At 50.7% G+C, this 23,745-nt stretch overlaps 1 protein-coding gene across 9 annotated transcripts in view; it reads left to right on the forward strand.

Annotated features, from left to right (window-relative positions):
- SHANK2 (SH3 and multiple ankyrin repeat domains 2) overlaps window positions 1–23,745 on the forward strand; it is a 687,472-nt gene that overhangs the window by 29,886 nt on the left and 633,841 nt on the right. For 5 of the 9 annotated variants that reach the window (XM_032282487.1, XM_032282489.1, XM_032282491.1 and 2 more), the window contains exon 1: window positions 22,369–22,806. In XM_032282487.1, the coding sequence (XP_032138378.1) occupies window positions 22,786–22,806 (21 nt within the window). In that variant the 5' untranslated portion in view covers window positions 22,369–22,785. Of the gene's footprint in view, window positions 1–1,434; window positions 1,535–22,367; window positions 22,807–23,745 lie in introns of those variants that run through there. The other 4 variants (XM_032282493.1, XM_032282495.1, XM_032282494.1 and 1 more) reach the window with 2 other exon arrangements.

Raw genomic sequence — 23,745 nt, forward strand, 5'->3', positions numbered from 1 at the left:
TGTCCCCTCCATTCTGCTGTTGAGTCCATTTATTAAGTCTTTTATTTCAGTTATTTTATTCTTTAGTTCTATCATTTTCTTTTTCTTTTCAATTCTTTTTTTTTGGGGGGGGGGGTTGGGGGACAGAGTTTCACTCATGTTACCCAGGCTGGAGTGCAGTGGCATGATCTTGGCTCACTGCAACCTCTGCCTCCTGGGTTCAAGTGATTCTCCTGCCAAGTAGGTAGAATTAGAGGCATCTGCCACCACACCTGGGTAATGTTTGTATTTTTAGTAGAGATGGGGTTTTGCCATGTTGGTCAGTTTGGTTTCAAACTTCTGACCTCAAGTGACCCACCTGCCTCGGCCTCCCAAAGTGCTGGGATTACAGGCATGAGCCACTGTACCCGGCTGGTTCTTTCATTTTCACTTGCTTCTTTTTTATATCTTTGGTGAGAAGTACTTCTTTGGTAAGGCTTTCTGTTATTTCATCTGTTTCTAGGATGTTCATACTTGTTCATGGAAGCATTTATCATGGCTGCTTTCAACTCTTTGTCGGATTATTCTGACATCTCTGCCACCTCTGTGTTGGCATCCATTGATTATCTTTTTTCAGTTTGAAATCTTGCTGATCCTTGGTTTGATGGGCGATTTTCTATTGACACTTGGACATTTTTGTATTATGTCATGACATTTTGAGTCTTATTTGAACCTTTTTTGTAAGCTAACTTTTCCTGATACCACTTCCACAAGGGAACATGGGAAGGGGTGTCACCTCATTACTGGCAGGTGCAATAGAAACCCAGGCTCCCCGTGCTGCCTATACTAATGCCAGAGTGAAGAGAGGGTTTGTTACTGCTGGGGCGGGATGAATGTGCCAGCTCCTTCCTTTGGTTTATTTGATGCCACCCTGGCAGGGATTTGGTGCTTCATTACAGCCACGCAGGGTGGAAATCTAGACTCCCTACTTGGCCTTTGCTGCTGTGGGTGGGGCTGAGGCCACGGTTTTCTTGTGGTGTCTGGCTGGAGTAGACCTGTTGTTGTCTACACGTGTTGCCCTGTTAGCGGCCACTTTCCTAGTCTTCGACTAAAGAGAACACGCTTTTCTTGTGGTATTCTTCCTGCTCCTGTTGGCGTTTCTGAATTGCTGGTTTATTCAGTACCATGTCTGGGATGGCATGAGGCAAGAAGAAAACCCACAGTTCACACCATGCCCCTGGCCGGTCCGCCTTCTCTCCACCTTGTGCAGTGTTATGTTTGCTTTATATACAGCACCCTGGTATTGGTTGTGTTTTGTGTGTGGAATAGGGAAAATGTGTCTACTCCATCTGCCCAGAAGCAAAAGTTCGGTCCCTGGTTTTTAGCTCAGAAATGTCAGAATCTACATGAAGGTTTAACATGTGCCTCTCAGCAATCTCTGTCTGACCACACCTTGGTCTCACTGTCTTTCTGCAGGTCTGGAGATCTGTCCAGGCTCCCTGCTTTGGCCACCTAGAACACGGACCATTCCTGCTGTAAGAAGCCATCTGCGGGGCTCAGTCTGCCAACACCTCTGGTGAGTTAAAACTTTTTCCCCTGTCCTTGTCACCTGCAAGCCAATGGCAGTTGTCTGGGTTTGCTCCACCTCTCTCCCTTGGCACTGTGGCCAGGGGACTTTCAGTTTCTTGTTGTCAGACTCCGTGTGCTTGTGTTGAGGTGGGAAGAGGGTGAGTGGCATTGTCACTGGTGCCCAGCTCGTGTGACCTAGGCGGGGCTATGAAAAAGGATTATGCCTCTGGCTTCAGGGCTGCTGTGAGCTGTCCTCACCGGAGTGCTCATACCAGACTTTTTCTTAGCCTACTCTTTTTTCCTTCGTAGTGTTCCAAACTCCTTCTTTTATGATTTCTTTTTTATTTAGAAAGGTTTCTTTAGCTATTATTTTAGAATAGGACTGCCAATGACAAATTCCTTCGTTTCCTTTCATCTGAGACTATCTTCATTTTCCCTCCATTCTTACAGGATATTTTCATTGCTATAGAATTATGGATTGAGAGTTCTTTTCTTTCATCACTTGAAAATTACTGTTCCATTTCGTTTTGGTCTCCACAGGGTCTGATGAGAAATACAAGTATCGCTATTCTCTGCCTGTTTTCAATATTTTTTCTTAGGCGTTAGTTTTTTACTCTTGTTGCCCAGGCTGGAGTGCAGTGGCATGATCTTGGCTCACTGCAGCCTCTGCATCTTGGGTGGCAGCAGACAGATGAGTGGTACAGGTGCTTCCAGCTCCTCTCTATCATTTTCATGTGGATGGGGGTGCACCTGGTGGTGTCCAGGGGCAGGGAAGGGTGCAGTGAAGCCCAGGCACGTGTGTTCTGCAGGGGCCAGAGCGTGGCTGGTGCACAGTGGCCCTTTTCTTGAGCGCCTCCTCTGTGCCTTGCTGGTATCACCTCACCTGTAACTTGTACTTAAAAGCCCCGTCTGCCAAATATCTTAACAGTGTTGACCCTGCCTACCACCCACTCCATGCCGAAAGTGGAATTACCACCATTTTTAGTGAGGACGCAGGCTCTCAACAGTTAAATGCTTGGTCGCTATCAGTCACATGGGTATTGAGTGGCTGAATCCAGCTTGGCTGACCGCACACTGGGCTCCTGCTGGTACAGGACCTCATGGCCTTGTATACCAGGGGCTGTAAAGACAGACCTGTATGGTCCAGACTCCCGTGGGCAGTGTCTTAGTCCATCCTGCACTACAGCCCGCCCAAGAAGCTGTATCAGATATGCTTTCCTCATTGTGTGCACCATGAGGTCTTAATACTGTGGAAGCACGTGCAGTCATCCCTCGGTGTCCAGTGGGGATTGGTTCCTGGACCTGCTGTGAATACCAGAGTCCATGGATGCTGAAGTCCCTGTTTGAATATGGGACAGTATTTACATGTAACCTAGGCACACTCCCTCGCGTGCTTTAAATCATCTCCAGATTATGTATGATACTTCAGCAATGTAAATGATATGTAAATGGTTGCTATACTGTATTGCTTAGGGAATAATGACAAGAAAAAAACGTGTGTGCATTTTCAATACGGAGGCAACTAAAAAATATTTCCTATGTGTGCATGGCTGGTTGAATTCAGGGTAACTTGGGCCTGTGTATGAGATGACTGTGTATCTGTGCTTCACCCTCCATGACTCCATGAGAATACACATCATGGGGTCCTGAAAACACGGCAGGCAGGAGCAGAGTGTCGGAGTCACAGCCCCAGGCAGGACCACCCAGGTTCTGGTCGCTGTCACAGTCTGGTCACTATCTTGCCTGCCTGGTCTTCCTGTCTCCAGCTCCACTGCTCACCAATCCCATCTGAAATCCAGTCCGACCCTCCCACTCCCCATGTTCAAGCCCTTCTCTGCACCCGCGTGTTCCTCCAAGTCTCTGAGCTCCCTCTCTGGCCTCTGCTGTCACTTCCCTCCCAGATGTGAACAGGCGTCCTCTTGGGTGGAAGGATGGTGACGCAGCTCCGTGGAGGGTGCTCCTGCCTTCCCCGGCTGCCATGGCTGAGGGCTGAGTCTGCGTCCTCCAGTCTCCCTCGTCTCTGGTGATGCTGCATGCTTGTCCCTTGTGCAGAACCACTGGCATAGTACGTGGTTCCTGCTCGAACGGTGTCACGAGGATGCATATGAGCACGTGTGACTCTGCTGGAGAAGGTGGTCCCCCCCTTTATCCTAGAGCAGGGGCAGACTCAGGGAAGGACATTAGTCCACCGGGAAGGAGCACCTGTCCCTGCAGGCCTGGGATTGAGCCATAAGGTGTTGTCAGCAGTCAGCTGCCTGTGGCTTCCTCGGGGCTTGAACTTGGGACTTGCTCTTTATTCATTCTGCCTCCCAGGGCTGCGGCAGAGCGGAAGCCCATGGTGTGCGTGCTCTTCTGCCTTTGGAAGGCGCCTGCGTCCGGCCAGCGGGGCCTCGGTTCGCAGCTGGGACCTGTCTCCCTGAAACTCCCTTCTTAGCTCCTCCGGGAGCATCGTGAGAAATGAGTACTTGGCCGGTTGGGTTGAGCTTTTGCTTGTCACTGGGAGCCTGTGTCTTGGGAGCTGCTGTTGGCTTGCTTCCCACTGCCACCCACCTTGGAGGCTGCAATTCAAGGGAAGGAGAGAAGGAAAGGCCGGTCTGGGCAATTCACGAAGGCTGGGAGTGAATTTGTTTTGGTTTTGTTTTTCCAGCCAGGGCACTTTCTTTTTCTTTCTGTATCTTTCTTTTTTTCTTTTTTCTTTTTTTTGAGGCAGTCTCGCTCTATTGCCCAGGCTGGAGTGCAGTAGCACGATCTCTGCTCACTGCAACCTCCGCCTCCCAGGTTCAAGCAATCCTTCTGTCTCAGCCTCCCCGGTAGCTAGGATTACAGGCATGCACCACCATGCCTGGCTAATATTTGTATTTTTAGTAGAGACGGGGTTTCGCCATGTTGGCCAGGCTGGTAAGAACTCCTGACCTCAGGTGATCCACCCGCCTTGGCCTCCCAAAGTGTTGTGATTACAGGTGTGAGCCACCGCGCCTGGCCTGCTCAGGGCACTTGTAGCCTGCACAGTTGGCAACCTTGGGACAGGGGAGCTCCCTGGGAAGATCAGTCACCTCAGCTGAAGGCAGGATGGTGGTGCCGGGTGCGGTGGGTGGGGTTTTCCTCTCGGGGATGTTGATGCTCTGGGAGGCCCAGGGGGTGCCTCTCCTGGCCCAGGGAAGCCTGAGGCAGCATCACCGACCCGGCCAGGTTCATCTGGGCGTTTCTCCCTCCAGCAGCTTCTCCTGCTTCCTTAGGTATCTCAGTTCCGCCCTAACGGGAGCCACCAAGGGAACCTGCCCTCCGTGGCTCTCCTGGTGCCCTCAGACCACCATTCATCATGAGCATCGGTGTGTGGGCATTTCACGTCCCCATGCCATGGCTGCGGCATCGGAGACTCCCAGCACCTAAGCACCTGTGCACATCCTGGGTTTCCAGCCTTGTCTACTGATCACGTCCCTTTGCTGCTCAGAAAAAAGATGGAAAATAACCCTCGAGGAGTAATTTAGTGAGCAGCCAGGGTATCGTGTAATTAGTGGCAGAAGGGTTCCACTTAGTAGCAGAATTAATTGACAGTGTTGAAGTTCTCTTTGACTGTTCAAGATGTTAGATTAGGTGAATTTGAAGATTTGATTTTTCTTGAGGTGTTCTTTATTATTGCCTCAAATTACATTTTCTGCTTGTGGGTGTGATCAGATACCCCAAATGATTAATGGCATGACCAAGAGGATATGCTCAAGGGGATCCTCCTGGGTGGGGAAACAGGATATCAAGTGGCATTTGCCAGGGCAGGGCTTGGGTGAGGACCCTGTCCTCTGCAGCTGCACTCCAGCCACCATGTCCTGCTGGGCACCCACTGTCTCGTGCCTGACCAGAAGCTGGGTCCAGTCCTGCCCATTGCTTGACTTTGTAAATGAAATTTTGTTTTTATTTTTAAGGTCTTAGTAAAATACGCATAATACAGAATTTACTATCTTCATCATTTTCCTTTCTTCAAAACAGAGTTTTGCGGTGTTGCCCAGGCTGGAGTACACTGGTATGATCCCGGCACACTGCAAACTCTGCCTCCTGGGCTCAAGTGATTCTCCTGACTCAGCCTTCCGAGTAGCTGGGATTACAGGTGCCTGCCACCACGCCTGGCTAATTTTTGTATTTTTAGTAGAGGCGGGGTTTCACCATGTTGGTCATTCTGGTCTTGAACTCCTGACCTCAAGCGATCCACCTGCCTTGGCCTCCCAAAGTGCTGGGATTGCAGGCGTGAGCCACCACGCGCGGCCCATCTTCACCATTTTCAAAGTCTGCCGTTCAGTGGCACTAAGTAGATGTATGTGGCTGTGGGACCATCACCACCCGTGCCCAGAACTTTTCCATCTCCCCAAACTGAAAGTCTATCCCCACTGACCCCTCCCCACCCCCGCATTCGTCTTCCACAGCCGCTGACAACCACCATTCAGCTTTCTGTCTCTGTGGATTTGCACATGCTGGGAAGCTCATGGGAAGTGGGTGCATGTGAATTTGTCCTTTTGCGCCTGACTCCCTTCACTTAGCACAGTGTCCTCCAGGGCCACGCACACCGTGGCACGTATTGGAACGCCGTTTCTTTTTCAGTCTAAGAAGGTCGTCTTGTGTGGATGGTCCACACCTTGTTTACACATTCGTCTGCTGGTGGGCGCTGGGTCGCGCTCACGTTTTGGCTGTTGTATTGTTCCTGTGAACGGCGGTGTATGGATATATCTGTTTGAGACATCCATCCGTTCTTTTGGGCATATACCTCCCCAGAAGTGGAATTGCTGGTTCATGTGGTTTTTTTGTGTTTAATTTTTGGAGAAACTGCCATACTGTTTTCTACAGTGATTCCACGATCTTACATTCCCAACAAGGCTCAAAGGAGCCAATTTCTCTACATCCTTGTCAATGCTTATGTATATATTGTTTCTTTTGAGACAGGTTCTCACTCTGTCACCCAGGCTGGAGTGCAGTGGCACAATAAAGCTCACTGCAGCCTCGACCTCCCAGGCCCAGGCAATCCTCCCATCTCAGCCTAGCAAGTGGCTGAGACCACAGGCATGCACCATCATGCCTGGCTAATATTTTTTTATTTTTATGTTTTGCAGAGACTTGGTAGGGGGCTGGTCTTGAACTCCTGAGCTCAAGCAATTCTCCCACCTTGGCAATTCACCCACCTTAGCTTCCCCAAGTGCTAGGATTTCAGTTGTGAGCCACCACATCTGGCTTGTTTTTTTCCCTTAAATTTTTAATTTAATTTAATTTGATTATTTTTGAGATGGAGTCTTACTCTGTTGCCCAAGCTGGAGCGCGGTGGTGTGATCTCAATTCACTGCAACTTCCACCTCCTTGGTTCAAGTGATTCTCCTGTCTCAGCCTCCCTAGTAGCTGAGATTACAGGCACCCACCACCATGCCCACCTAATTTATTTTCATTTTTATTTTTAGTAGAGACAGGGTTTCACCATGTTGCCCAGGCTAATCTCGAACTCCTGACCTCAGCTGATCTGCCCATCTCAGCCTCCCACAGTGCTGGGATTACAGGTTTGAGCCTGTTTTTTTCTGTTTTTTAAAACAGCCATCCTAGGGGGTGTGATGGGGTATCTCATTGTGGTTTTGGTTTGCATTTTCCTATTGATTAGTGATGTGGAGGATCTTCTTATGAGCTTATTGGCTCTTTGAATATCTTCAGAAAAATGTCTATTCAAGTTATTTGCCCATTTTTGAATTGTTGGGTTGTATGAATTCTTTATATATTTTAGGTGCTAATCCCTGGTCAGCTGTGTAATTTGTGGTATTTCCTGCCAATCTGCTTTCCTTCTGTGAATAAAGTTTTATTGGCACCCAGCCACGCTCATCTCTTTCCACGTTGTGTGTAGCAGACTTGCGTCCTTGTGACAGACTGCATGCTCTGCAGAGCTGAAAGTAGTTACCAGCTGTCCTGTTGCAGAAAGCTTAGTGGACCCTTGTTTTAAGTGATCTCAGCACATTGCAATGCCTAGAACTGAGCCACTTTTCTCTGATGCGATTCTGAGAAATGCTTACTCCTCATCTGGCTTCTCTAAATCCTGGCGTGTGGGGCACTCCCTGTGATGCCATCCTCAGGGTCTGAAGCTTGCCCACAGAGCTTTGGGTAAGCTCCGTTACTTACTTCTGCAATCTCTGTAGGATGCTGACCCCCTATGGGGTGCACAGATGCTGCCCTCCCTGGGTGCCCCATAGAGAAGGCTGCTTGAGGCTCCTCCCTGCTGGGGGCTGCAGAAGAGGGAGGCATTCGGGCACAGTCTCCAGCCCTGCTGGAAGAACAAGGCTGGGCTGGGAGGCAGGACAGCAAGTCTGGGGCTTCCTTCATGGTGAGTTACACCCAGTGCTCTGTTTATACTGCTATTGCAACTTGTGTCTGGTTCAGGGGTCATTCACCGCTCACATGAGTCTTTCCCATCAAGGGACCTTGGAGTAGATGGAGGTTGGGTGCGTAGGTGCTCTCTGCTGATGGGGACAGCTGGCTGGTGAGAAGGTAGCGATGAAGGTTCCAGACCCTGCCCTCACTCTGCTCATCCCTGGACACCACAGGCTTTTTTATTTCAATTTAAAAATAAAACACACACGAGCAGCTTGATTGAGGTGTAATTTACATGCCCTGCATGCCGCCCGCCCAAAGGGAATTCAGTTCAGTGGTTTTTAGTATAGTGGTGTGCTGCTTAACAATGGGGATATATGTTCTGAGAAATGCAGTTAGGTGACTTCTTCGCTGTGTGGGCATAGTAGTGTGCACTCGCACAGACCTGGGCTGTGCAGCGTAGCCTGCTGCTCCTGGGCTACAAGCCTGTGCGGCAGGTTGCCATGCTGGATACTTTAGGCAGCTGTAGCACACTGGTAAGTTGTGTTACAGTGTTCGTCTGTTTCCACACTGCTGGTAAAGACATACCTGAGAATGGATGGCAGCAGGCAAACAGAGAGCTTGTGCAGGGAAACGCCTGTTTTGAAAACCATCAGATCTCGTGAGACTCATTCGCTATCAAGAGAACAGCACAGGAAAGACCCACCCCATAATAATTCAATCACATATGGGAATTGTGGGAGTTAAACAGTTCCTCCTGCAACACCTAGGAATTGTGGGAGTTACAGTTCAAGATGGAATTTGGGTGGGGACACAGCCAGGTGCAGCTGCCAAGGGGACTGTCCAAGGATGGAGCTCGCAGGACTGGTGATGCTCAGGGTGAGGCAGGGAGTCTGTGGTCAGTGAATGTGAAGGGCTAGGAAGTAACCAGACACTGCTGTAGGCTTTGTAAACACTGAACGCAGGCTACACTATATTTATTTTGGAAAAAAGTTACATGAATAATAAATTGACCTTAGCTTATCCACCATGATCAAGTAGGCTTCATCCCTGGGATGCAAGGCTGGTTCAACATACGCAAGTCTATAAATGTAATTCACCACATAAACAGAACCAAAGACAAAAACCACATGATTATCTCAATTGATGCAGAGAAGGCCTTCCACAAAATTCAACAGCCCTTTATGCTAAAAACCCTCAATAAACTAGGCATCGATGGTACGTATCACAAAGTAATAAAAGCTATATATGACAAACCGACAGCCAATATCATACTGAATAGGAAAATCTGGAAACATTCCCTTTGAAATCTGACACTAGACAAGGATGCCGTCTCTCACCACTCCTATTCAATATGGTATTGGAAGTTCTAGCCAGAGCAATCAGGCAAGAAAAAGAAATAAAGGGTATTCCGTTAGGAAAGGAGGAAGTCAAACTGTCTCTGTTTGCAGACAACATGATTGTATATCTAGAAGACCCCATCGTCTCAGCCCAAAATCTCCTGAAACTGATAAGCAACTTCAGCAAAATGTCAGGATAGAAAGTCAATGTGCAGAAATCACAAGCATTCCTATACACCATAAAAGACTTAAAGAGAGCCAAATCAAGAAGCAACTGCCATTTACAATTGCTACAAAGAGAATAAAATACCTAGGGTTATAACTAACAAAGGATGTAAAGGACCTCTTCAAGGAGAACTACAAACCCATGGATCAAGGAAATAAGAGAGGACACAAGCAGATGGAGAAACATTCCATGCTCATGGTTAGGAAGAATCAATATTGTGAAAATGGTCATACTGCCCAAAGTAATTTATAGATTCAACGCTATCCCCATCAAGCTATCTATGACCCTCTTCACAGAACTGGAAAAAAACCTTAAACTTCATATGGAACCAAAAGAGAGCCCACAGAATCAAGACAAATCTAAGCAAAAAGAACAAAGCTGGAGACATTATGCTACCTGACTATACTACAAGCCTACAGTAATCAAAACAGCATGGTACTGGTACCAAAACAGAGATATAGACGAATGGAACAGAACAGAGGCCTCAGAGGCAATGCCACACATCTATGACCATCCGATCTTTGACCTGACAAAAACAAGCAATGGGGAAAGGATTCCTTGTTTAATAAATGATGTTGGGAAAACTGGCTAGCCATGTGCAGAAAGCAGAAACTGGACCCCTTGCTGATATCTTACACTAAAATTAACTCAAGATGGATTAAAGACTTAAACATAGGCCTAACACGTAAAAACCCTAGAAGAAAACCTAGGCAAAACCATTCAGGACATAGGCATAGGCAAGGACTTCATGACTAAAATACCAAAAGCATTGGCAACAAAAACCAAAATAGACAAATGGGATCTAATTAAACTCCAGAACTTCTGTACAGCAAAAGAAACAATCATTAGAGTGAACTGGCAACCAACAGAATGGGAAAAACTTTTGCAATCTACCCATCTGACAAAGGGCTAATATCCAGAATCTACAAAGAACTAAAACAGATTTACAAGAAAAAAAAAAAAAAAAACCCATTCAAAAGTGGGCAAAGGACATGAACAGACACTTTTCAGAATAAGACATACATGAGGCCAACAAACATGAAAAAGTGCTCATTATCACTGGTCATTAGAGAAATGCAAATCAAAACCACATTGAGATACTATCTCACGCCAGTTAGAATGGTAATCATTAAAAAATCTGGAGACAACAGATGCTGGAGAGGATGTGGAGAAATAGGAACACTCTTACACTGTTGGTGGGAGTGTAAATTAGTTTAACCATTGTGGAAGACAGTGTGATGATTCCTCAAGTACCTAGAAATAGAAATTCCATTTGACCCAGCAATCCCATTACTGGGTATATATCCAAAGGATTATAAATCATTCTACTATAAGGACACGTGCACACTAATGTTCATTGCAGCACAGTTTACAATAGCAAAGACCTGGAACCAACCCAAATGCCCATCAGTGATAGACTGAACAGGGAAAATGTGGCACGTATACACCATGGAATACTATGCAGCCATGAAAAACTATGAGTTTGTGTCCTTTGTAGGGACATGGATGAATCTGGAAACCATCATTCTGAGCAAACTGACACAAGAACAGAAAATCAAACACCGCATGTTCTCACTCATAGGTGGGTGTTGAACAATGAGAACACATGGACACAGGGAGGGGAGCACCACACACTGGGGTCTGTTATGGGGAAATAGGGGAGGGAGAGCAGTGGGTAGGAAGGTTGGGAAGGGTTAACGTGGGGAGAAATGCCAGATATAGGTGACGGGGAAATGGAGGCAGCAAACCACATTGCCATGTGTGTACCTATGCAACAATCCTGTTTTGCACATGTACCCCAGAACCTAAAGTACAATAAAATATATTAAAAAAAAATACTAAAACACACATGCTAGCCATGGCCTGCACAGGATCAGGATCATCAACATCATTGCCTTTCACTTCCGAATCCTGTCCCGCTGGATGGTCTTCAGGGGCAGTAACGTGCGTGGAGTTGGCATCTCCTGTGATCACAGTGCCTTCCTCTGGAACATCTCCTGGAAGACCTGCCTTAGGCTGTTTTGCACTTTACTTTTTTTTTTTTTTTTTTTTTTTTTGAGACAAAATCTTGCTCTGTTGCCCAGGCTGGAGAGCAGTGGCATGTGGCATGATCTCGGCTCAGGGTAACCTCCGCTTCCCGGGATCACGTGATTCTCAGCCTCAGCCTCCTGAGTAGCTGGGATTACAGGCGTGCCACCAATAGTTTTTGTGTTTTTAGTAGAGGCTGGGTTTCTCTGTGTTGGCCAGGCTGGTCTCACTCCTGACCTCAAGTGACCCACCCGCTTTGACATCCCAAAGTGCTGGGATTACAGGTGTGAGCCACTGCACCTGGCCCCTAGTTTACTCCTATTCTTATTCTATTTCTATTTCTATTCTGTTGAGATGAAGTTTCACTGTTGTCACCCAGACTGGGGTGAAATAGCATGATCTTAGCTCACTAACATTTGTGAATAGCACAACCTCTGTCTCCCAGGTTCAAGGAATTCTCCTGCCTCAGCCTCCTGAGTAGCTGGGACTTAGAGGCACGCAACACCATGCCCGGCTAATTGTTGTATTTTTAGGAGAGACAGGGGTTCACCATGTTGGCCAGGCTGGTCTCGAACTCCTCACCTCAGGTGATCCTTCCACCTCAGCCTCCCAAAGTGCTGGGATTATAGGCGTCAGCCACTGCGCCCAGTCACTCTATTTTTTAACAAGTAGAAGACATATACTCTAAAAACTATAGTAAATGAATAAACCAGTAGCATAGTTTTTTCTTATCATTATTGAGTTCTGTGTACCTACAAAGTTGTATGTGCTAGACTTCCATTGGACTGGCAGTGCAGGAGGTCTGTAGAGAGCAGCATTGTCACAGATGCATGAGGAACGCATTGAGCTATGACGTCGCGGTGGCTGTGACCTTACTTGGTGATAAAAAGTGTTCAGCTCTATTGTAATCTTACGGGACCGCCGTCGCATACACAGTCCCTCTCCCTCCTTGACTGAAGTGTTGACAGCGGCGTGTGGCTGCATTTTCAGAGTGGAGCAGTGATTGCCAAAATCAACATTAACATTTGTGAAAAGTCATCGTTTGTTTAAACCTCCCCACCCCCCAAGAAAAACCCAGCGCCCATCAGCAGTCAGTCCCTCCTCCTGAATCCCTGTCAATCATCTCCAGCCGCGGGAACTGCAAACCTCCATGTCATCCCTGTGGATGTGTCCACTGGGGACATGCCACATAAATGGAATTGTATATGGGACCCTCGCGTCCGTCTTCTCTCTGTCAGCATCATGTTTTTAAGGTTTGCCCACTTTTAGCATGATTCAGTGATTCATTCCTTTTCAAGGCTGAGTAATATTGCATCATATGATACAGCATCTTATTAATCCAATATTACGCTTCTCAAATGCTGGACATTTGGGTGGTTCCCACTTTTTGGCATTTACAAATACTGCTTCGGACGTTCTTGTAGAAGCTTTTGTGTGGACACGGTTTCATCTCTCTGGGGTGGATTCCCAGGAGTGGAGCTGGTGGACCATGTGGCAGCCCTGTGTTCAAGCCTTTGAGGAGGGAGCATTGATTTCCAGAGTGGCCCCACCATTTGACCTCGTCTCCAGCGTCGGATGAAGGCTCCACTTCTTCCACATCCCCGCCTGCTTCCGTTCCCCTCTCTCTTTTTCGGTTGTCTTCATCTTGGAGGGTGAGGGGCACTGTCTCATTGTGGCTGGGAAGATTTGATTTGAGCATCAGCAGCGTGCCAGGGTGGTGCTGGGTGCCACGGGAGCCTGACTCCGCTCCTTGTCCCTGAAGAGGTTGCGGTCTGGCTACAGAGTGGGGGTGCTGCTTCCGGGGTGTCATGTCTGGCTTTTGCCAAATAATCGTGTTTGCAGAGGTGTGAACTCCTGAGCGGGTGTGGCTACACTGTGTGCCGGGAGAAAGGTGGCAGGGTGTCCGAGGACACGAGAAGGGCCTTGAGTGGGAGCCGCCTTGCTGCGGGTGGCTGCGTGGGGCCACCTCCTCAGGGAACAGTGGGGGCCGCGGCCTTCCGCACATGCTGATTGGGAGAAGAGGTTCATCCTTAGCAGGCCTTCCTGCTTCCTTTTCAGCTCTGACCTCACGTTCACCCAGGGGGCCTGTCCTGGCAGGAGGCCCCATCTGCAGCTCCCTTGGTGCCTCCAGGACCTGGGCCCTGCTGATGGACAACCAGGGGTGACCAGGGCAGAAGCCGCTGGAGGCGCCTTGGGAGACACAAGGGCTCGAGATGATAGAGCGGCGTGTTCAGACAGGGTGAGGCGAGTCAGGGAGGCACAGACTTGGGGAGTGGGGGGGCCGGAGGGCCAGAGGTCCCTTGGCTCTGTCCCTGCTGGGACCCTGGTGGACATCGAGGCTCAGTGAGAGTGTGGCCCCTGCCGCAGCTCCAGGGTGAGAGCTGGGGCCTCTGGTTCTCCTTCCGGCACTCGCACGGCATGCAGCTGCACTATCATAAGGGGTTTTGATGAAGGACGTCCCGCGTCGGGGCATGCCTGCCTTGGTGGCATGCGTGCGTGGCTGTGGGAGGGTGGCCCGCGGAAGTGGCTCCATGCACCTGCAGCACAGCCAGCTCCTCTGTGCACGTGGGAGCCAGGAGGAAACCGCCACGCAGCCCCATCCTGTTCTCCCTCCCTGCTGAGAGGAGGATGAATGGGCTGTGAAAGGCTGAACGCTCCATGGCCCCAGCGCATGGAGACCAGAACCGAAGGCCGTGGCCACCCCTGGCGTCCCATCAAGCACCTGGTGGTCTAGAAGGGCCTTTTGTGACCCCCAGTTCACCGTCTTAGCAATTACACGAGGGGACAGCTGCAACGTGACTCCCAGTCAGGACCCACTGTGTGATACTTTGTCCCAGAGGACAGGGCAGACTGGGGTGGCACGTGACACATGTTTAGGTGGGCGCTTGGGTGGGCCTGGGGTCTGACAGTGACACCCCCTTGGCCTCAGTCCAGTTAGCTTCTGACCAGCCTTGCTTAGACAGCAGTGGGATCCTGAGCCAGACCCATCATCACATTTGAGTCTCCCAACACGGCAGGCTGAGCAGAGAGGTCACTTGTTGGGAAATACGGGGTTGGGGAAGGCCGTTTTTTCAAGCAAAGCTGATGGCGCTGAATCACGATGTCTTTTGGCTACAGGAGAAAGAAGTCCCGGCTGTGTGTGTTTCAGCTGTTGGTGGAAAAGAAGGGAGGCTGTCCCTCTGGGGGCTGGGGAGCCCTGGTTTGTAGATGGGGGATCCAGAGGGGAACCGGTGCGAGGTTCCTCACTTCATGGCTGCAACTGCCTCATTTTTACTGCAGGATTTGAATTGATGGAGGTGACTGAGGGAAGACAGAAAGATTTCCCAAAAGAAGGTTTTATGGCTTCCATTTCCCAAGAGCAGGAGGCTGTGAGCCCCAGAAGTGCCAGGGTTTGGTCAGGAGGCAGGAGCTGGGAGGAAGCTGAGGCCAGAGCCTTTCTGGGGGTGTCTGTGAGAGAGGCAGGGCCGGGCTGGGTGAGCCGTGCAGGCCTGGCCAGTGTGAACCATTGCAGTGGGCGTGGAGCTGTAGGGGAGGCCATTGGTTGTCTGGCAGCTGGCCCTGGAGTGCCTCAGGGCAGGGGTGGTGCATATTGGCTGGGTACACGGGAGCTGAGGAAGAGGTGGTTGGCTTGTGCATGCGAGGTGTGCCTCAAGGAAGCCACTCACTGCCTGGGAGTTAGCCAGCTCTGGAAGGGGCATCTCTCCCTGTGTCTGTGATGTTCCCCTACATGTTGAAATGTCATAAGGCAGGAAATAAAAGACATGGTCATTCCAGTTTGCTTATCAGAAAGGCCATTCCTCTGTGTGGATGGAGGTGGCAGGCTGGCAGGAGCCAGAGAGGGGGGTGGCACGTTTGTAGAAGGGAGAACAGCCAGTGCTCATGTGCGTCCGCCGGGCCTTTCCCACAGGGAGTCATGTTTCCAGGGTGGGTGATGTCAGAATGAGACCCTCAGAGTTCTGCAGTGCTGTTTAGGTTAACGTCCCGCATAGCTCATGCCATGATTAAAAGCAATTCCAAGGCGCAGAGGACAGAGTCTGCGCTCTCCTCTGTGTGGTGTTTAAACCTCTGTTTTACAGCAAGATAGACCTTGATTCAAAAACCTTGTCCCTGGGGATCTATCCAGAGGGACGAGTGCAGTGAAACTGTGACCCTAAAGATGTTCAACTTGGCACTGTTCAGGAAAGTGAAAGGTTGGAGCAAACTGTGTTTTCCAGAATAGAGGGCTGAGAGGACCCGGGCAGCTTGGCGTCCGCACGGAACAGTATGCGCTGTAGCAGGCACACCTGTGCCAGCTGCTGGCCGTGTGGGCAATACCTGCCTCTGTTCTGAGAGCCACACTGCCCGTGCCTGGCCCCTCAGCTGCTAGGAGTCCCTGCTGTCCCGTGAAGATGCTCCTTTTCACCTTTGCTCTTTCTCTAAAGAGCCTCAGCCCCCGAGCCCCCTGGACCTACCTGGGAGGCAGCGGCAGTCCTGGGCCCTGCAGAAGCGGGCATGGCGTCTTTGGTTCCTTCGCCTCTCCCTGTGCCTCCACCGCTGTTTCAAACTGGTTTCCCAGTGAGGGAAATGGGGGGAGAAACCTCTCCTACCAGAGCAGGGATCACCGGTGGCAAGAACACCCCAAAGCTTTGCAAAGCTCTGGTGTTTGATGCTGAGGAAGTGGATTCATGGAAACTGCTGGAACCCTCTGAGGACTTGGATTGAGTTTCTGCATCCAGGGAAGAGGATTGTGCTCAGCCCACTCATTGATAGAAATCCTGCGATCTTGGCCAAAGATGGTCTCATTGTCTTAGAGCAAGGGCAGCCCTCTTGCGTGGAGTGGGCGCGTTTCCCGTGTTCACTGCAGCGCCTGCAAACAGGTGTGATGCATATGAATGCTCACTGGGTGAGGACGAAGACGTCGCAAGAGGAGGAACTAGACTTGTTCCCCCCAGAATGTCTTCTGAGTCCTAGGAAAAGGACTGTGACATTTTACTTTGACTTTAAAGCCAAATCTGAGAATGTTTTTGGGCTTGTGATTTAAATTGCAGATTTTAATAGGACATCAGATTCGGTGGAAATCTTTTTAGCTGGTTTCCCAAATGACTGTGCTGCATGCCACACTGGTAAAACTTGACTTGAAGCATGAAGAGTCTCTAGGACCCACCTGTAGGATGAGAGAGCCTTTGTATGGATACATCTGGTTTTTAACCTCTGAGCTTCCTGGCAGCCAGGGCAAGAAGGGAAAGATGGGATAACAGAATTCTTTTGTCTAATATCAGTTCATCTGGAAAGCAGATTTGTCTTGATGTTCTCATCTAGGAAGAATTTTTTTTTCACGCGACACAGTGTTCGCAGGAGGGGTTTTGCAAAAAACAAAATGGTTTCAAATACCTTTGACTTCAGTGAAAGCTGAGGATATAACGAATAGGCTTTGAGGTGGACGCTAAACCCAGGTGGTCCCAGCGTGTTCCCGTCTCATATTCTGAAGTGATTCAAGCATGTAACTTGAACAGTCATCCACAGAGGCGATCTGGACAACTGCAAAGCTTTTCCCAAAAGAGAAGTGAAAAGGAACGAGAGAAAATTGACTCACCACACATCGTGAGATTCCATGTATGTGAAATGCCTCAAAGTGGCCAAGGTATGGACACAAAGTAATTAGTGGCTGGGGGGAGATGGAGGGAGAGGATGGGGAGGTTGAGGGGGTGGCTAAGGGGCACAGATTTGCTTTATTGTTTTTGAAAATGCTCAAAAATGGATTGTGATGATAGATACCCCACTCTGAACTCACTAAAACCCACTGCATTTTACATTTTATTTAATTAGTTTATATTTTTGAGACAGGATCTTGCTTTGTCACCGAGGCTGGAGTGCAGTGACACAAACATGGCTCACTGAAGCTTTGACCTCAATAGTTGAAGTGATCCTCTCACCTTGGCCCCCTTCCAGGTAGCTGGAATTACAGACACACACTGCCACGCTGGGCTGATTTTTATGTCTTTGTAGAGACAGGGTTTCTCCACGTTGCCCAGGCTGGTCTTGAACTTCTGAGCTCAAGCAATCCACCTCCTCTGCCTCCCAAAGTGCTGGGAGCACTGAGTCACACACTTTAGATGAGTGAATTCACTGGTGTGTGAATTCTATCTCAATACAATGTTTTCTTTAAAAAAAAAAAAATTAAAGGAAATTGACCGGTATGGCCAGAGTGTGCTGTACTGAGTACAGGGTTTGGTGCCAGGGAGTGTGGAGTAGCCCACGTGGCCGGGGGGTGTCTCAGGGAGCTGTCAGTCACTGCGAACTTGGTAAGGGGGGCAATTAGGAATGCGGCATCCCTGGGAGACCCCCTGAAACTCCTAGTCCCCAAGCAGTTGAATGAAACGATCCTGTCAGCAGTGCAGATGGACCGAGCCGGAATAACACCCCTGCCCTCTCCTTCCGAGTCTGCGTTGGATGCTGTTTTGCGTTTCCCCAAATCTGTGAGGACAAGGGGAGTGTCGGCGCTGCATCACGCTCTCTTCACTGTCCCAGATGTTTTTCTCTTCAGCTCTGGGGCTGCGGAGCTCATTCCTGGAGCAGGGAGAGCGCTGTCCAGGTGTGGTGCGTGTCACTGTCCAGGTGTGAAGCGTGTCGCTGTCCAGGTGCGGAGCGTGTTTTTTTTTTTTTTGGATGGAGGATGCTGTGTCCCCAGTTCCTTCAGCGGAAGCCTGGGTCTCTCGGCATCCACCGAGCCCCAGGCCAAGTGGAGGGAAGCAGATGGATGGAGCGATCCGCTCTCTGGCTGCAGCGGATTTCCTGACACTTGCAGAACCGTCTGCCGGTAGGAAAGAAGTGAGACGAGTGTGAATATAAACAACAGCACATTACATGAATATAAATATATACCTGTGTATTTTGAACGAAAGGACCAGGCGGCAAGGGCCGAGACCAGGCATGCACCACTAAATACTGGGGATGGATTTGCAGCCCCTGGAGACCCCCTTGGACTGAGGCTGCCTTCAGAAGCTCCCTTGCAAATGATGGAAAGCTGCTATTCTTCACGTTTTGGGGTCACGGACTCATTGGAGCATCTGAGGAGCCTTGTGAAGAACGGACATCTCAGCACACACCCTCGTTCTTTGTGGAATCTCAGCGGTTTATTATTGTTCCCAGAGAGCTCCCATCAGGCACCAGGCAGGCCCCTGGGATCTAGTCTGGCAGAGACCCCCCAAGTATATCTCTCTAGGCAGCTCTCATGGCAGGTTCTCTGTCCATGAGGCCAGATGGAGACCCTCACCTCCAGAGCAGGTGTGCAGGTGCGCTGTTTGGTAGCCCAGGGACGCATGCCGCACGGAGCGTCTCCGGCAGGAGCACCCAGCACACTGGCACCGAGGCAGGACTCCTACCTGCTGCGTGTTCTGCCACAAGGGATGGCGGCTGCCTGGCTTTGCAGCTCTCTCAGAAGTTCACTGATTGAAGATGGAGGAGCTGGGTCTGTGTGTGACTACGTGTGTGCTGGTGAGAGGGGGCACCGTGGCTGTTCCTGATTCTGAGAGGAGGCATGACCTATGCAAGGGTGAGCACCCATGTGTCCTCCAGGACAGGGAAGCTTGACTCCCTCCACACCATGCTTGGCTGGGCTCCTGTGAACTGAAGCTCTCTCCTGGGTCAGCCCTGCACGTGGATTTTCTTGAGGCAGGGCGTGGGAGGGTGTGTCTCATTGGCTGCACCCGGAGTGGCTCACTACAAATCGCAAAGGGGATTTCTTGATGAGAACGATCATGACAGTGCTTGCAAGGCCCCGTGCTTTTCCTCAAATCCTCAACCACAGCCACATTTGTCCTGGCCTGGGGGTGGGGCTGGCGGAGCCTCCTCCTTCCAGGGTCAGCCTGGCTGGTTCCTGACCAGCTCTCTCCATCTGTGGTGAGATGAGGAGAGCCAGGGCCTGAGAGGGAGTTCTGCTCGAAGCGCAGTGGGTTTCACTCAGAGGACTGGGCTTTATTCTGCCTGACCTTTCTCTGACAGTGGGGCCGAGTGTCCTCACTGCTGAGGAGCAGTGAGTGACGGTGCTTCTCACTTCTGCAGACACCTTATCCTGGAGGCGTATAATGCTGGGCATCCCGACAGGACCATGAAATTTATTTTTCTTCATTTTCCTGGCCTGTGATCTCCCAGAGTTTAGTAACCTCTGCTCTAAGCCATAGGGTGTGTGTGTGTGTGTGTGTGCGCGTGCGCACATGCGAGTGCGTGCCTTAGACACAATTTATTGAGCACTTCCATCTCAGCTTTGTGCCAACTGTCTTCCTACACTGTCTTGTTAAGCCTCCAACCTGCCTTTGACAGATAAGGAAACTGAGACAGGAGATTCAGTAACTCACCAGGGATCTCACCTAGGGGAATCAGAATCAGGATTCCAAGCCAATGTTTTGTATCCCAGAGACTGCCCATTGGTCCCATTTGCTATGCCAGCCACTCTATCCTGGGAGCTCCTTTGAGGCAGGGCTGTTTTATACCCATCTGTAATGTCCATGGCACCTGCCTAGGACTCAGGAAGGGAGGATGGGGAGGAACACTTGGGTGCATAGCCCTGTCCTGGCAACGTAACGTCCCCTGGAGCTATCTGAGATTTGGAAAGCAGCATTGGGCTAGCGTGTATGGGGTTGGGATTCTTTCTTCTCTTGATCTGTAGCCTCACCCAGTCCATCCTCGGAGCCTTCTGCACGTGCTGGGCTCTGGTGCACATCCCTTGTCTTCTCTACCCCACACTTTCCCATCTCCCCGACACTTTTTATGGGGATGCCCTCCTTTCCAGGACAGCTTCTCTCTGCCCTGGTGATGCCCACTTCAAGCTCATACCCCTCCAAAGCATCCTCCTGCCACACCAGGCACACAGTGGGGCCCCTGGGAATACCACTGCATGGCTTTCTGTGCCCCCCCGGGTTTAAATACAGTGATGCTGAAATAGTTGGATGTTCAGGGCAATGTGGACTCCTTCATGTGTGGTTTTTAGGCATCTTAAAACCCTTAAAAGCTTTTCTTGGGAGCTCTCAGACTGTCAAACCCAGTGTACTCCTCGGACGCCAATCTTTTTTTCAGCGGAATTCATTGAAATGTAGGTAAGCCTGCCTCGGAAGCAGGCAGGAACACAGAGGAATTCTTTACCCGCATTTTGCTCTCCAGCCTGGAGAGGCAAGAGTGACCCCATGCGTGCCACCTTCCAGAGAGGCCTGGTGCAGGGTCAGCCTCCAGCGACCATCTAGTTAGAGCTGTTCAGGTTCTGGAAATGAGGACTGGAAGATCTGGCTGAGGGAGAGACACGGGTCACACGGGCAGCTGGCTCTGGCACCAGTGCTGTCTTGCTCTATGGATTTGTTTTTGCTTCCTGGTTAAACTTTACCTGCATCTCAGCAAAGCCCTGAAAGTAGAAACTTTGTTACTTCCCCTTTTCATAGAAAGAAGAAGGGAAAAATCAGAGCGAATGTAATTCACCAAAACAAGCAAACAGACCTAGTGTAGGAAGCTTGGCCTATCTGAGACTGTTGGAAATAAAATTTAAAGTGGGCCAGGCATGGTGGCTCATGCCTATAATCCCAGCACTTTGGGAGGCTGAGGCCGGCAGATCACCTGAGGTTAGGAGTTCGAGACCAGCCTGGCCAACATGGTGAAACCCTGTTTCCACTAAACATACAAAAAATTAGCTGGGTGTGTTTGTGTGCGCCCATAATCCCAGCTACTCGGGAGGCTGAGGCAGGAGAATTGCTTGAACCCGGAGGGCAGAGGTTGCAGTGAGCCGAGATCCCACCACTGCACCCCAACCTGGGCAACAGAGTGAGAGTCTGTCTCAAAAAAAAAAAAAATAAATTCTTGGTTGAATCCAGATGTTCCTGTTTTTTTTTTCTTTCCTACCATGATTCTTCTTCTTCTTCTTCTTTTTTTTTTTTAGGCAGGGCTTCTGTCTGTCACCCAAGCTGGAGTGAAGTGGCCCAGTCATAGCTGACTGCACCCTTGACTGGCTGGGCTCAGTGATCCTCACTCCTCAGCTTCCTGAGGTGCTGGGACTACAGGCAGGCACCACCATGCCCGGCTAATCTTTTTTTCACTATTACTTTTTGTGGAGACCAGGGTCTCGCTGTGTTGCCCAGGGTGGTTTCAAACTCCTGCCCTCAAGCAATCCTCCCACCTCAGCCTCCCGAGTAGCTGGGACTACAGATGCGTGCCACCATGCCCGTCTCATTTTTTTACTTTTATATTTTGTAGTTGCTGGGTCTTGCTGTGTTGCCCAGGTGGTCTCGAACGCCTGGCCTTAAGTCTCCAGGTCCTCCAGGCTCGGCCTTGCAAAGTGCTGGGGTTGCAGACGTGAGTCACTGCGCCCAGCCTTGGCATTTTTAGTATATTACAAATTATCTACGGTTAGCCGAGGTGGCAAGCTCGTCTTTTGGCGGTATGGTATGGTAGACAATCTGTAACTTTGCTGTGGTTCCCTAGCCGTGGGTGTGAGAAGGGCGCGGTCTCCCCGTCCGTCTGGAGGTAGGCTGGCGGCCGTGCAGTGCTGCTGGCTGCTTGCTCTAAATGTTTACGCTCCTGTTCTTCCCAGACTCTGAGTGACAGTTGCAGATCCACCTTTCCGTGTAAATTCTGCCTGGATGTTTTCAGAGGGACGAGTTTGGTTTCTAAGAGCTGTTTAACAGTCATGATATAACCTATCAGGAATAATTAGATGCTCAGAGGAGATCCAGGTGCTCGGATGCGGTTGATCCGTGCAGCTGCCACAGGTTCAAGCCCATCGTGGAGCCGCCCTCGCGTGTGCCTGTCCAGAGAGGGAAGCAGTGGGGGGAATTCAGAAACAGAAGATCTTGGCTGGGCGCGGTGGCTCACGTCTGTAATCCCAGCACTTTGGGAGGCCAAGGTGGGTGGGTCACCTGAGGTCAGGAGTTCAAGAGCAGAAACAGAGGGTTTTGCATTAACACCCTTCTCCTTCCATCGGCACAGGCAGACGTGCACTCTGGAGAGTGTGTTTGTGTATTCTTGTTCTTTGTGTTCACGGAGTAGTCACTTTAGGAAACGTGGAGGGCTCCATGCAGGCTGGCGGGGGGCACATGGAGAGAAATTGGACCTGGCTCCTGTCTGGACGGGGCCAGGGCCAATGAGAGCTCAGCCCTGATAGGAGCTTTTCTCCCTAGAGGACCCCAGCCCCATTTCACCTGCTGCAGCCCTGGGAGGACACAGAGCTAAGGGGCCTTTCCTTTCTCCCACATCCCAGCAGCCACCCAGAAATGACACTCAACACGGCCCCAGGGGACCAACCCCGGCCCTCTTCCTGCTGTGACCCTGTGGACTCTGCCACCAGCAAGCAGATACATAACACGCCTGACCCCAAATGCCCAGATGCACATTAGGAGTGGCTTGGTAGTTGTGAGGAAGGGGGTGTTAGCAGGCCCACCCCTCTCTGGAACTTTCCTCCTGGTGAAATTTGGAAGTGCGGTGATTCTCCCACATCTTGGAAACCTCTGGGTGGCCGACTTGGACTTCCCAAAGTTGAATGCTAAGAAACGGCGTGAGGGACAGGGGAAGGAGGCTGCAGGGGGCTCTCCCTCCTGGCATGTGGGTCTCCCGGTGCTGCCTCCCGAGGGGCTGTGCAGCCTCTGCTGGAGCCCAGCAACAGGGGTGCAGGCAGGAGCTGCAGGGTGGAGGTTCTTGCAGGAGTGCTCAGCAGGGGCACGGGCAGAGCCCTGGGATGCTGCTGGATTGGCCACTGATTGAGGGTCAGAGATGCTGGCCTGGCATGGTGGTCCTGGGCAGCTGCCCTCTGGCCAGAGAGAGGCATGACCACCAGATTTTCAGATGACCCAAAGCTAGGGAGAATGCAGACTGGATGCAGGGTGGACACTGCGAGAAGAGGGGCCGCCCCGCAGGGTGGGCGCGTGCTGAGAGACCGTGGCCTGGGGTACTACTACGGCCAGGCCTCTGGCTGTGAAGGCCACAGGAACTTGGGTCTGAGTAGCTCAGTGCAAATACTGCCTTCGTGGAGAAGAGGAGGGAGGGAGGGAAGAGGGAGGAGGTGTCCTGTCCCTGCCCGAACCTGGACAGCATCCCGTGGATGGGCCGTAGGGGAGGTGGAGTGCTCCGAGCCCTGCCTCCTGCCCCTGCTCCGAGCTCCTGCCTCCTGCCCCTGCTCCTGCTCCGAGCCCTGCCTCCTGCACCTGCTCCTGCTCCTCCTCCTGCTCCTGCTCTGAGCCCTGCCTCCTGCCCCTGCTCCTGCTCTGAGCTCCTGCCTCCTGCCCCTGCTCCGAGCCCTGCCTCCTGCCCCTGCTCCTGCTCTGAGCTCCTGCCTCCTGCCCCTGCTCC

This window comes from Sapajus apella, unplaced genomic scaffold (assembly GCF_009761245.1).
Source record: "Sapajus apella isolate SASKATOON/1434 unplaced genomic scaffold, GSC_monkey_1.0 scaffold14, whole genome shotgun sequence".
NCBI lineage: Eukaryota > Metazoa > Chordata > Mammalia > Primates > Cebidae > Sapajus > Sapajus apella.